Here is a 13,944-nt window from a genome sequence, read left to right on the forward strand (position 1 = left end):
ATGTCAGTCATGCAGTGTGTCACATTGCCTGTATTGACCTCAGGAAGACCATCGTCTTCTGAATTAAAGAACTGATCATCTACTGTGTTTCCAGGAGAGGGAAAAAAAGGGAAAAAAAAATGAGGACATACAATATAGATAGCTTAGCTAATATATGGCGCCCCCAGAAACAAGAACTGACAGGACACTTGCAGCAGTTGTCATTTTCATCTGAGTCAGCCATCTTCATTACCAGATAATGTAATGATGTAAGTTTCTGGGCAGCAACTGATGACGTATCCTTTCAGAAACTTCTGATTTGTAGCATAAAGATTAAGTAGTGAGTCTTGTAAATGTTTAACTGTTTTGAATTCTGCACACGTGTCCAGACATATCTTTCTCTTTATTATGATGATTCTGAACTCCTGCTTTAGACTGTGGTAAACACTACAAATTCTTCCTGCCACTTCAGTAAGAATGAGGCATATTACATGCCCTAGAAAGATTTCAGACAATTCTGTATGTTCACAAGCCAACAAAACAAGCAGATGAGCAGCATGACATGGTTCTCAATAAACTTATTACTACAACTGAATTACTGAACTATTACTAGAAATAGTATGGAGGAGTAAGCAGCATGCACAAGGTAGTGTTAGTTTTTTTTCTCCAACTAAAACTTGCATCATTCACAGATGGATCACTTACAGATGCAAATGATCTGGTTCCTGGGAGACCATTTTTTCCATATCAGCATACTAGGGTTATTAAACTAATTTGAGTAGACTTTCTGTTGTAAAGATCTGAGCAGTAGGTGTTGATGAGATATTCACTCCATGAAGAATTTAATAGCCTCTTCTTATTCCCTCTTCGAAGTAGTTACTAAGTGGGTGAATAGAAGCTCAGTGGAAGCAAGAAACACTTTGCGATATCTACTCTTGGTAAAACAATAGTACATCTTGTATTTGGGTAAGCAGAGGGGTTGTTTCTTGTTTCTGCTTCTTTCAAGAAGCACTGACTTAAAGCTTACTGTTCAAACTTTGCCTGCGTTTCTTATTCCAGCTGTTGATTTCAGCACTACTTTAACAAGCACATGACATGGAAGTAAAATTCCAGTAATAAGACCACTGAAGTAGGACAGTACTCGTATATCTTTGTTTCCAAAGGGTCAATAATAAAAAGGCAGAATTAATTGAGCATACCTTCCATGGACTGCTGTCTATGTTCTGTTTATAGACAAAGTGTAAAGGTTGTGCCCTATTAATATTTTCAGAACATGTTGCATAAGGCTCTATTTCTAAGTGCCTTGTCTGATTAATTTGCTTCAGTGGTGGCGTGCAGATCTTATTTACATATTTCCACTAACATTCAGTTATGTCTAAAATCTAAAAATCTCCACCTTCTTACCCCTGCACTGTCCAACTCTGCCTGTAATTGAGTTTTTCTGTTTTCCTTTGACACACTGCACAGTAACAGCCCACGGAGAACCTGAATTTACAGCACCACGGTCAGCAACCCCAAGTGAAACTCTATTGCACTTCACAGCCAGCTCTGGCTGGGCAAGTACCGTGGACAGCAATCGTTCAAACAGCTACTGTGGGATATATTTTCAGAACCAAATCTGCTGCCAGAAATGCTTACCCTTCAGGACAGAGGAGGGTTTCTGTGGGTAGCTAGAATTGTATTTGGGTGTTCTGTGAAATCTTGAGTTACCTGAGGTATGGGTATCTGCTGTTTTTTCACTCAGCAATCTGATGTTACCCTAAGAGATCTCTCTCAGGTTGCAGTGTATATAGTTGAGTTTGCCTGTGTCATTGCCTGTATTGTATCCAGAACCACATTTTTCATCACCATCTGAGAAGAATAATTCTCAAATGTAGAAAGCCTACTTGTCAAAACTCTTGACAAAGGTCTCCCACACTCCTAATTGTCTACATGCAGATGTTCTCTGTTGAGTTTCCATGGGATAGGAAAATACTCAGTTGTATCACAGATTCTAAACTCTGTGTAAGTGACTTAAGTCTAGTTACTGTATTTTACCAGTTATTTCCTCCTTCTATGAAGAGAAAATTATTAATGTTCTGCAGTTTTACTGTATTTTTGATGTAGTTAATTGCCTTAGAATTTTCCTGATCATTTCCATTGTAGATACATCATTTCAGAAGCTGAGCTGTCTTAATAGAAGGGCTGTATAAGAATAACATGCTAAATGTGCCTATGTTAATAGCTTCTTCACTTTTGCTCTGCTGCAACTAAGCAAATTATTGGATTTAATTATTGGAATAGATATGATATTGTGAAATTAGAAGGCCAAAAACCTTTCTGGCCATCTCTACAATAGGATTTACAGAAACATGCACTTGGAGTGAGAAGCAACTCTTATTCCTTGAAATTTTTCATGTCTCTCATACAGTCTACCCATAACCCTCTGAGAGTATTAAAGTCATCATGGGGTTTGTACTGCAAGAAAGCTGAAGGAAACTTGTAGCTTCTGGCTCTTGAATCTTTTATGTTCACATTTATGGTTATATACCTACAGCTTTTACAATGATAAGGGGAGAAAAAAATGCATTCACATTTTTGAAAGTTTAAAAAAATCTTCCATGGGAATTTCCTTCTAACAAGAATGCTTTTATATTTGTTTTTAATTAGATTATTTTTTTTCTGGTTTGGTGTCTTTTTGAGCTTTCTCAAAGATTTTAAAATGTTTTGTCATTACTGCTGCTAAACTTAGCTCCCTGTATTTGTGTATTGTATTATTGGCATCCAAACTCTCGTGGTTTTAGGCCAACAAAGTCTTCTGAGTTTATAATTGTTGTGTTGTGCATCCTCTAACAAATTCTATGCTGCTTTTCATTTTCTTCATCTCCATTCAATGCAAGCGATATTTTCCACAAAGGAATTAATTATTTCTAGGTACATTCTCTCTCTTTCAGGTCATTATCCATTCTTCACACACTTTCTGCATTTCCATGTGTCTACATTTTCCTTTCTCTTAGAATTCAGTTTCTCTCCTTCCTTCTCCTTTCTTTACTTTGGTTTTGCCTGCATCTTAGCCAAAAGAAAAACACACAGATAACGCATCTTCTTGCACAACATCTGCTAAACAATTGCTAGGCTGATGATTTTTTATTCCAGAACAGGACAACCTGTTCTTATTTTAGCTAAACTAGCTTTGGAAAATGTGTGCTTAGAAGTAAGTTACTACAGTACTGCTGCTCTCTAGGGCCAAGATTCCCAAACAGGGAGTTGTTCCAGAGTCACTTGTTTGTTAAATTCACATTCATTCTAAGTCTAAAGTACTTTTGATGTCTACTGTAGATAGACATTCATTATAGGTCTCCGATTTTAATACAGTTCTTCCAGGCTCCTTTGAATCTATTTTATTGTAGCTTAGATAAAAAATTGTAGTTGTATCTCACAATTCATTCTTTTGTCTTCTTCTATTTCTATTCTGAGTAATCACTGCTATTTTTCTTTCTTGCTTCTTGCTTGTACTACTGATTTTTTTTTCCCCTTCATTTTATTGAAATGGGAAATTGATTTTATTATACCTGTCCATATTTGAGAGGCATAAATAGTAGACTTGTCCAGATCTTTCTTCTGCAAAACAGTTTGGAGAGGATTGTTCTTTCTCAAGTCTATGAATTTGATGAAGAGCAGTTTTTTAATGACTTACTCTCCATTAAAAAGTTGCCGGAGGTGGGTAGACTTTCTCTTTGCTTTGTAATTCTCTACCTCAGGAAAGCCATATTAGTACTGCTTCTGATAACTGTACTAGAGTACCAGCCACATGTGGCTTTGATTGCTTCATAAATCAGTTTTGTTAAGTGCTTAACCAATATCATATCCTCACTACAGAATTTGCTTAATGCTACAATTCATTGCTGTATATTTTATATGTCTGTATGCGCATATTACTGTAACCACAGTAGCATTAATGTAATCCTGCAATAATATAGATTAACTATTTTTATTCCTATGTTTAATTGAAAAGGGTACCTGATCTGATTCCTTGTATCAAGAGGGCACAGATTCAAATATCTGATACATTTTTTGAGATCCTGTTCATTTAATAAGTAATTTATTGCTTGATATTGGTACCATATGGTGTGTAAACACAGTGAATATATTTTAGTTAGTGAAATCCTAGTAATACTAATATACTAAATGTTGAGTAATTATGTATTGAAACATCAATTTATTTTGATATAGGGGATGTCCTACTTTGGTGCAAGCATTACCAGGTCCTAGTACACAAGTTACTGCGGGAAGCAACCATACAGCTATTCTCTTAATGGATGGCCAGGTTTTCACATTTGGAAGTTTCTCAGTAAGGAAATAATGATGTTTACTTTTGGAAATAAGCTTATGATCAATGTATTGTTCAAAGACCTTTCAAAATTGTTTGCTTATAATGCAAACACAGAACAACTCAAGGATGCTGCATGTTTTTTAATTTATGTCTCATATTTGAAAATGGGGCTTCTAATGTTGATGTGATTTGAAGAGCATGGTGCAAGTTATTACTGATATTTTAATATTCTATAGACTGTTGGTATTTAAAATTGAGTTGCTTCATAAGATGGACAAGTTTTCTCAAGCTTTGATGCCATATTTAGACTACTTGTTCTATGTCTGCTCTTTCTGCTGCAGTGCTTGAAAGTTCACTGAAAGCCTTATAAAGTCAGAGAAGCTCAAGCCCATTACTTGTAAATATCTTCACTAATTTTGCTTATGTATAGTTCGATGTATTCTCTTATAGCACACAGTGCCTGTTTCAAGTGAAAAATTGATAAACAATTTCTAAATAGGCAAAAATTGAGAGAAATGAAAGCAAAATATAATTTTTTTCAATATTGAGATTTTCAAGAAATGGTTTTGAAAATAATTCTGTATCAATGTTTTATTTATTAATTTGGTTTTAGTTATGACTGAAGGTAAGCATCAGTAGAAATAAGACATGTACAGATGAAAAAGTTGGGCTTTACAAGTACAGCTACTTAGAAGGATCAACAATAGTATCAGTACATTCATTTTATTATAGAAATATTTACTGAAAATGAGCATACTATTTAAGACTGTATTCATTTGACATGCAAATAAGCAGAAAAAAGAGCATGAGTAATATGTGTCAAAGCATATATATTCATTAGAAAGTGTTGAGGTGCTGGAACAGGTTGCTCAGAGGAGCTGTGGGTGCCCCATCCCTTGCTCAAGGCCAGAATGAATGGGGCCCTGGGCAGCCTGATCTAGTTTGTGGCATCCTTGCCTACAGCAGGAAGATTCGAACTGGATGATCTTTATCATTCCAACCCAAGCCATTCTATGACCACAAGCTGCATTACATACATTAGCATAACAGAAATTATTTTTCATTCTCTGTTTGACTTTGATAAATTTCTGATGTTTCTTAGGTAAATAGTACATTCTCTTCAAAAATAACACGTAATTTTAAAAAAGTGGACAAAACTTCTGGTCTTAATTGATTATGTTCTCATTAAATAATTGAAAAACCTAACTGAAAAGGGAGGAAAGCATTTGTCAAAAACTTCTGTTTAAATGTATAGAGGTTTTCTTAGAGTAGACATCATTTTCTGAAGGTACTTTTTCAGTAAACTCTCTCTTCCAGATGGCTTACAAGCTGTTTAACTTGTTCATCTTTGAGACTCACTATTAAGTACTAATTTTTGCATTCTCTCTATAGAAAGGTCAGCTTGGTAGACCAATTCTGGATATGCCCTACTGGAATGCGAAACCAGCACCTATGCCTAATATTGGTTCTAAATATGGACGCAAAGCAACATGGATTGGAGCAAGTGGAGACCAGACTTTCCTCCGGATTGATGAAGCTCTCATTAATTCTCATGTGCTTGCTACATCAGAGATATTTGCAAGCAGGCATATAATAGGCAAGAACTCTCCTAGAATATTTTATTACAATTACAGAATTTTTAGAGAAAGATCATATTCAGTCATACAAACAATAGAGGAGTAACAAGCTGAAAAAGTGAATTAAGGGAATTAAAATATTTTTACCTTCTACATATAATGCAAATGGTAATGCTAGCTACTTTAGGTAATTAATTTTATTAGAAAAAAGAGCACAAAAATCTGTGGATTTTTTTTGTACTTCATAGATTTTCTTGCAATCTTAATGTGGTTTCATTTTTTTGCTGTTAGAAGTATTTCTTCGTCACTACTATGTGTGTTAATGCTTTGTGCACAGAAAATGACATGCAATTAGTAGAGTCTTTTTTTTTTTTTTTTCCTTTTGCTCCCTGATCCAGGTTTGGTACCAGCTTCAATATCAGAACCTCCTCCTTTTAAGTGTCTTCTGATAAACAAAGTAGATGGCAGTTGCAAAACATTCAATGATTCTGAGCAGGAAGACCTTCAAGGTTCTGGTGTGTGTCTGGATCCTGTCTATGATGTTATTTGGAGGCAAGTGTGGATTATAGCTCTAAAAGTCTTTAAAAAGTGCTTTAGAAAGTGTTTTGGAAGGTTGGAAATTTGATGATATTCATTTACCTAGTAAACTAAAAGCAATTTTTACTCTTTCATGCATCTTATTTAACTTTTTTTGGATGATATGTTCAACTAAGCCCAAAATAAATTATTTTAATTTTTCAATTTCTGTTCTTTTTTGAATCATTTTCATTCAAGTATCACTGGAAAACTTGGGCAAGACAGAATAGTCTCTTAAAGTTGGAGGAAAGCAGGGAACAAGCTAGTCTGCACTATCTGGAGAAGATATTGTCATGTAGATTTATGTCTTTAAAAGATCTTTAAATTGTGTCTGTGGGCTACCTACATTCTACTTTGGATGTCTTTATCCAAGATCAAGACATGAGAATTTAATTGCCACTTAACACTGAAACATGCATATTTGCTAGGCATAATTCTTCAGTACCTGTGAAGTTTCCCAAATGACTGTAGTCCTGTATTGTGCACATTCCCAGGAGTGTCTGAGATTCATGATCTAGGCACCCATTCTTACTTAAATTATGCTCAGATTTGAAATAAGGAAGAGTAGCACTCATTTTCCGTAACGACTCTTGGTTATGGAATGAAAGATTGGTTTGTGAATGCTGGAGTTATTCCTGGCCATGGGAAAGACAGGAAGTTTCAGGGAAGAAAAAGGCAGGTGATACCACTCAGCTTTATGTAAAATTATATTGGATGAAGCTCAAATTTACATTTCACATTATAAGAAAGTAACTTAAAGATGAAATTATGGGTAAATGTGGATTGAGGTGTTGTTCTCAATCCTTGTGGATTGAGATCTTGCAAAAATTTGGGGACTTCAGAATTAAATCTAAGACTTAGGGACTTAACTGAAGTGAAGAATAGACTCTTGAAGTCTCTAGTTAGTCTGCAGACTTATTTCTGTGTTAGATTCCATGCTTGTTTAATAGAGAATACTAAAGCAATCAAAAGAGGAGACATTAATGAGTATATTCATTAATGATAAAATATTTGATATATTTACCATTACTACTAGCCATTTTTTTCATGCTGATTTAAATTAAGGGGACACTTTCTCTGTACAGAGACAGCATTCTTGACTGCATAAATTTTAAAGATTTTCTTCACAGTTCTGTATTTTTTTAAGTTAATATTGTGATTGAAATGAGTAAATCATTTCATGGCTTTATATGCATCTGTATATGTCTATAAAGTTATGTATTGCTTAATTATTTAAATCCTAAATAATCGTAGAATCACAGAATCCTTAGAGTTGGAAGAGTCTTCTGAAGGCCATCTAGTTTAACCCCCCTGCAGTGAGGAAGGACACCACAGCTAGATTAGGCTGCTCAGGGCCTGATTCAGCCTTGCCTTTAAAATCTCCAGGGACAGGGCATCAACCACATCACTAGGTAACCCGTTCCAGTGCCTCATCACCCTCACTTTAAAAGATTTTTTTCCTTACATCTACCCTAGATCTACCCTGTTTGAGCTTGAAACTATTTACCCTTGTTCAGTCACCACAGACACTGCTAAAGAGTCTGTCCCCTTCTTTCCTCTAGTTTCCCTTTACATACTGAAAAGCCACTATCAGGTCACCTTGCAGCCTTCTCTTCTCTAGGCTGAACAGCCCCAGCTCTTTCAGCCTGTCATCGTAGGAGAAGTGTTCCATGCCATGGATCCTTTTTGTGGCTTTCCTTTGGACATGCTCCAACAGGTCTATGTCTCTCATGTGCATAGAACTCTACATCTGGACACAGTACTCCAGGTGAGGCCTCACCAGCACAGAGTAGAGGAGAAGGATCACCTCCCTCAACCTGCTGGCCACGCTTCTTTTGATACAGCCCCGGATACAGATGACTTTCTGGGCTGCAAGGGCACAGAGCTGGTTCATGCCTTGCTTCCCATCCCCCAGTAGCCTCAGGTCTTTTTTGGCAGGGCTGCACTCCATTCTTTCATCCCTCAGTTTGCATCGGTAGTGGGGCTTGCCTCGACCCAGGTGCAAGAATACATGGTATCCTCTGACATCTTTATGACTTTTTCCTTCTCGGTTGCTTATACCGACTTAGTTCTTTTTGCATTTTAGGTGCAACGTAACAAGTGAAAATGTATTTTCCTCTCATACATCAGCCATGTCTTCTGCATTTTCCTTTTACATACTGATATCAAAGATGTCATTTTTTGCATGTTAATCTGTAGTATGAAAAGTCTTTGTATTCTCTTGTTTATGATGCCATTTTCAATAATCCTGTAGAAACCTGGAGTGTGATGTTAACCATTTAAAAAGTGCAAAATATTTTGTATTTCTCAAGATCTTTTAAAACTTATTTAAAGAGAGTACCTTTGTAGTTGTTACCTTTATAATTCTTGGGCACATCTGCCACTATGTCTAAAGTTTTTTGCTAATAATTCATGCTGCTTAATAGACTATACCATTTTAATATTTATGAGGATTGAAAAATGTCTATATTCTGATATCTGTAAACCCATAATATGATTGTTTGTCTTAAAGTACAGTAAGCATTTTAGGTCTCTCCATTTGCTGGTGTGTTAAGCTAGTAAAGTGTATATGTATTTGATGTAATGATGTTCACTTTTAGGAGTTTGTGCAAGTAGATCTACATTTCACGTTAAATAGGTTATAAAATTCAATTATCAGTTAGTTTTTAAGTAGATTTTACTGTTTTGTCTTACTCCAGGTTTCGACCAAACGCTAGGGAACTGTGGAGCTACAATGCCGTAGTTGCGGATTCCAGACTTCCCTCAGCTCCAGACATGCAATCCCGGTGTAGTATTTTGAGTCCAGAACTTGCTCTGCCAACATGTTCCAAAGCTCTAACCACCAGATCTCATGCAGCTTTGCACATTCTAGGTACACATTTATAGTTGAAAAGTCAAAAGCTTAGATAAAAGGGACACATTACTTAATGTGTAAATGAATTGTAATCCAGCAGCTTTTTTACTTCGATAGGGTCAATTCTTCTTTTTTTTTTTTTTTTTTTAATCTTTCATCATTGCTCTTAACACTTATCATCAGCCTAACATTTATTAATTTTAATGAAAAGAATTATTTTTTGCCATCTTAATGGTGTTAGATGATTTTATAGTTCTGATGGAAATCACTACTAGAAGTAAGGAGAAGAAAATTAGAAATCTTCCTATGTAAATACTTGGATGTTACAGTAAAAAGTCAATATTGTTTGGTTAATTTGCAGTCTTCAAAATATAGGAAAAAATGCACCCTTAAATATGCATATTATTAAATAAATTGAATATTTGTTATTAGAATTTACTTTTTGCAGCTTTGTACAGCAAGATACTAAGAGTAATGTAAATTCTTTTTGTAGTCTAAAAAAGCCTACCAAAATGAAAAATAATCCTGCAGTGGTCATGTGTAAGTCGACCACCTGCAACATATGTAATGCTTCAAAGCATAGCTTTGAAAATGATTTTACATTTCTTGCTCAGTGGTTGTAGTGAATTGTGTTAGGACAGCATTATTTGTGTTTGAGTCAGAATAAGGTCTCTTAGGTAGCCATGTGTAAAATAAGCTTTTTATGAGGGCTCTCAAATCTTCCCATTATTATGTTACTACATCAACTCTTCCTGGGTAATATGGGAAGTAAAAGTAAAACAAGTAATTAAAAAATGAGAGTGCTGTTGGCAGTTTACTTACAACTACATTCATGTTTCTTGATCATTCTAAAAAAAGAATATGAAAAAATTGAATGAAGTCAATCTTATAAAATATTTTTAGATTTGATAGCACTGACTGCTAACTTAATCAAAGTGAAAATAATATGCAGTAGTACCTCTGTGTGGTTTAGGGACAAAGAAGTTAGGTTGCTTTAATCTTTTTAACTAGTATTAATTTCCATTTCACTGATTGCAATCAGCAGTAATAAGTTTTGAGCATTTCTTGGTTTTGCTTTCTTGTAGGTTGTCTTGATACTTTGGCTGCTATGCAGGACTTAAAAATGGGTATAGCAAATACAGAAGAAGAGACTCAAGCAGTAATGAAAGTTTATTCTAAAGAAGACTATAGTGTTGTTAACAGATTTGAAAGTATGTACACAATAACATCTTATAGCATAAATTAATCAAGCTTGTGAAATATAAGATTACGACAGGCTAGCTATATGTTTAATGATTTATTTATTTATTTATTTATTTATTTATTTATTCAGGTCATGGAGGTGGCTGGGGTTATTCAGCCCACTCAGTAGAAGCTATCCGTTTCTGTGCTGATACAGATATTTTGTTAGGTGGTCTTGGTCTTTTTGGAGGAAGGGGTGAATACACTGCTAAAATAAAGGTAAGGTTTGGGGGTTTTTTTAAACAATTTTTTTGTCTCCTAACTTTAGAAATCCCACCTGAAAACATCATTCATTTTATTTCTTAATGAATTAGTGCTTTACTGTATATTAAAAGCATTATTTATACAACTGGAACCAGGCTTCTTAATGAGAAGGAATGAAATTTAAGCAAGTCAGGTGGATGAGGTAGAGAACTCTGAATTACTATTTTTAATTGTCAAGATCTGGCTTGTTCTTACCTTCACTAAATGCTATGCCATCTTATTGGTACCAGGAGCTGATAACGGCTGTAGGTAGAATGGTTCTGTGATCTATGCGCACAAAATTTGCAGAAATTTTGTGTTGTCTGACTAGAAACTCATCCTGTGTCAGGATGCTGCCTCTCAGAAACAAAATAATGCTTTTTTAGTAGCTGGATTTCCTTCGGCACCAGCTGAACTGTTGCTTCTCTCCATTTCTTTGCCATTTCCTTCTCAGACTGATCTCAGCTGGGATTTTTCCGTTGAGAGGAAGTTGAAGTAGCATGCTTAGTTTGTGTTTATTTGTGATATACAAAGATGGTTAGGGCTGGAGCATGTGTACTGATTTAAATAACTAAATAAATCTGTCTTTGAATAAAGAAATTCATGTAAAGATAGTGTGATAAGTGGAGAGATCTTATTTCTGATAAATGCTGCTGCATTTAATAGGAATTTCAGAAACGCCTTGAAAAATGTTTTAAAGACAAGAGATAATAGCTGTATGAGATTTATGTAAAGTCTGTATATAAGAAACATCTTAGTGTTATCATTTATTTGTCATTTAGCAGATTATTGAGTTTTCTGTTTTCAGATGATAGGGCTGCAGTTTGTTTTAGGTGTTTGTTTGGTGTGTGGTTAGCAGTAATGTGCATAAGACAACTGGAGGTCTGAAATAAATAATTGTAATTTATTCTAATCTGTGTTTAATACAATCACTGAGAATTGCAAATGACTAAGGAAAGCAAAGAAAGTTGGTCACTATACTAATGTTTAAATACTAAAGGTAGTAACCCTGTCAGACCAGTCTTGTATTATTTGTTCAATTTTTTTCTTGTTGTCTAGGATTAGCTTATGGCCAAGATAAGATCCAGTCCTAAAACAGTTAATTGCATTTTAAAAATAGGGGCTTAAAGGAGAAGTCAGGCATGTACTGTGAGAATTTCTCAAAACTATTCAAGTTGTAGAAGTGATTTTTGACTGAATAAGAAGCCCGTGTTCTTTTGTAAAAGGTTTTTGGTTTTTTTTTTTGCTTTTTTTTTTTTTTTTTTGTCATACCCATGGGCAGTTTATGGGATTATTGACTTAATAATAGTCAATTTACCCCTTTCCAGAGGAGTTGTACATGTCATGCTAAAAAGCTTACTTTTTTTTTTTTTTTTTTTCCTTTTTTAGATGCAGTGTATTCAGCCTGTCTGCAAGATTTAGGGATTTTCTACACCTTATATCAGAATATATATAGGCATAAGGCTGGGAAGACAGTGTAAATTGCTGTTTTTTTTATACTTCATGTCATTACAAAATCATGAGTTCTAGTTGCGAATTTGCTTATCAGTGATAGAAACTAGCAATTGCTTTTGGGAAGGGAAAAAGGTAGTAGTACGCAGTTTACAGAATGACAAGAAGTAAGTGGCATATTATTAGCTTTCTAACAGCTGAGACATATATTTATTTTTTTATATATATATATATATATATATTTTTTTTTTCTTTTTTTCTTGTTACTCTACTGTTACTCCAGTTGTTTGAATTGGGTCCAGATGGGGGAGACCATGAGACCGATGGTGACCTTCTTGCTGAAACTGATGTCTTAGCATATGACTGTGCTGCTAGGTAAGATGTTTCTTTACTTACTTTTACCTATTTGATTATTCATTTTTCCGTCAAACACTTTTAAAAATCATTTAAATGTTGGCTGAGATGATCAATTTTATTAGCACTTAAAGCCCGGAAACTAAAACTTTAACCAACACGCTTTTTTTGCTTAATTATAAGTAGCAAAATGCCAAATACCTCACTGAAATAAAAAGTTGCAACAGCTTTTTTACATACTCATATTATAAGGATGCAAATGGATATTTTTATTCAACAATTCATCATTAAACTTTCTGCAGTATAAAATTATTATAACCGAGCGAGAGGGGTTGGGGTGCTTCAGCTTATTTGGAAAGAAGAAGTTATTGCTTTAAAGTTTTTATGCTTATGGAATGGGTTGACTTTTGTTTAGCCTGCATTTACATTTCCAGATATGAAAGAATTTACCACTGAAATAATCCATAACTAATTTACTATCTGTAAATAATCCCTAATCCAAGATCCCCTAAATAGACTTCTTAATACTTTCTTAAATGTTCACAAGCAGTATCTGAGAATCTATGCCTAAATTCTTGCCATTTAACAAAAAATTTACAAGTAATTTTCTGAAAATGAATTTTAAATTTATAAAGAATATGTTACTTATAGTATTATGTAATAAATTTAATTAGGTTATTGTACATTTTAAATTAACCTTATCTTTCAAAGTGAATTGTACTTTATAACTGATTGTGTAAAAATGTGAGACTATGCAGACTATGCTAGACTTAAGAATTTGCAATTCCTTCTGAATTTAAAACAAACAAAAAATAAAATTTACTATGTTTTTCAACAAAATACTGTTAAATGTCAAATGTAAGTAGATACCTAAGATTAAAAACTTCTTGATTTTTCTCTTATAAATAGAATATAATTTGTTAAAGATTAATCTATAAACTAATTCAGATACATCTTTTCTTTAAATTTACTTCTCAGAGAGAAATATGCAATGATGTTTGATGAACCAGTACTACTACAAGCTGGCTGGTGGTATGTAGCCTGGGCAAGAGTGTCAGGACCTAGCAGTGACTGTGGATCTCATGGACAGGCCTCTATTACTACAGATGATGGGTATTTTTTTTTCTGTATTTCTTAATTCTGAAGAGAGATCTCATATTACTTGAATGATTGTTTTCTCTGTTTTTTCCTCTTTCAGTGTTGTCTTTCAATTTAAAAGTTCCAAGAAATCAAATAATGGTACAGATGTTAATGCAGGGCAGATCCCACAGTTACTGTACAGGTAATGTTTTGACCTCTATTTAGAACAATTTATCAACATGTTTTGTGAACAGTTGCCTTGTAAGCATGTTTCA

At 34.4% G+C, this 13,944-nt stretch overlaps 1 protein-coding gene across 15 annotated transcripts in view; it reads left to right on the forward strand.

Annotated features, from left to right (window-relative positions):
- MYCBP2 (MYC binding protein 2) overlaps positions 1-13,944 on the forward strand; it is a 205,796-nt gene that overhangs the window by 83,715 nt on the left and 108,137 nt on the right. For all 15 annotated transcript variants that reach the window (XM_048967518.1, XM_048967527.1, XM_048967539.1 and 12 more), the window contains 9 exons: positions 4,192-4,309; positions 5,684-5,888; positions 6,267-6,420; positions 9,144-9,316; positions 10,384-10,509; positions 10,632-10,759; positions 12,519-12,610; positions 13,568-13,702; positions 13,788-13,871. In XM_048967518.1, the coding sequence (XP_048823475.1) occupies positions 4,192-4,309; positions 5,684-5,888; positions 6,267-6,420; positions 9,144-9,316; positions 10,384-10,509; positions 10,632-10,759; positions 12,519-12,610; positions 13,568-13,702; positions 13,788-13,871 (1,215 nt within the window). The remainder of the gene's footprint in view (positions 1-4,191; positions 4,310-5,683; positions 5,889-6,266; positions 6,421-9,143; positions 9,317-10,383; positions 10,510-10,631; positions 10,760-12,518; positions 12,611-13,567; positions 13,703-13,787; positions 13,872-13,944) is intronic.

This window comes from Lagopus muta, chromosome 1 (assembly GCF_023343835.1).
Source record: "Lagopus muta isolate bLagMut1 chromosome 1, bLagMut1 primary, whole genome shotgun sequence".
NCBI lineage: Eukaryota > Metazoa > Chordata > Aves > Galliformes > Phasianidae > Lagopus > Lagopus muta.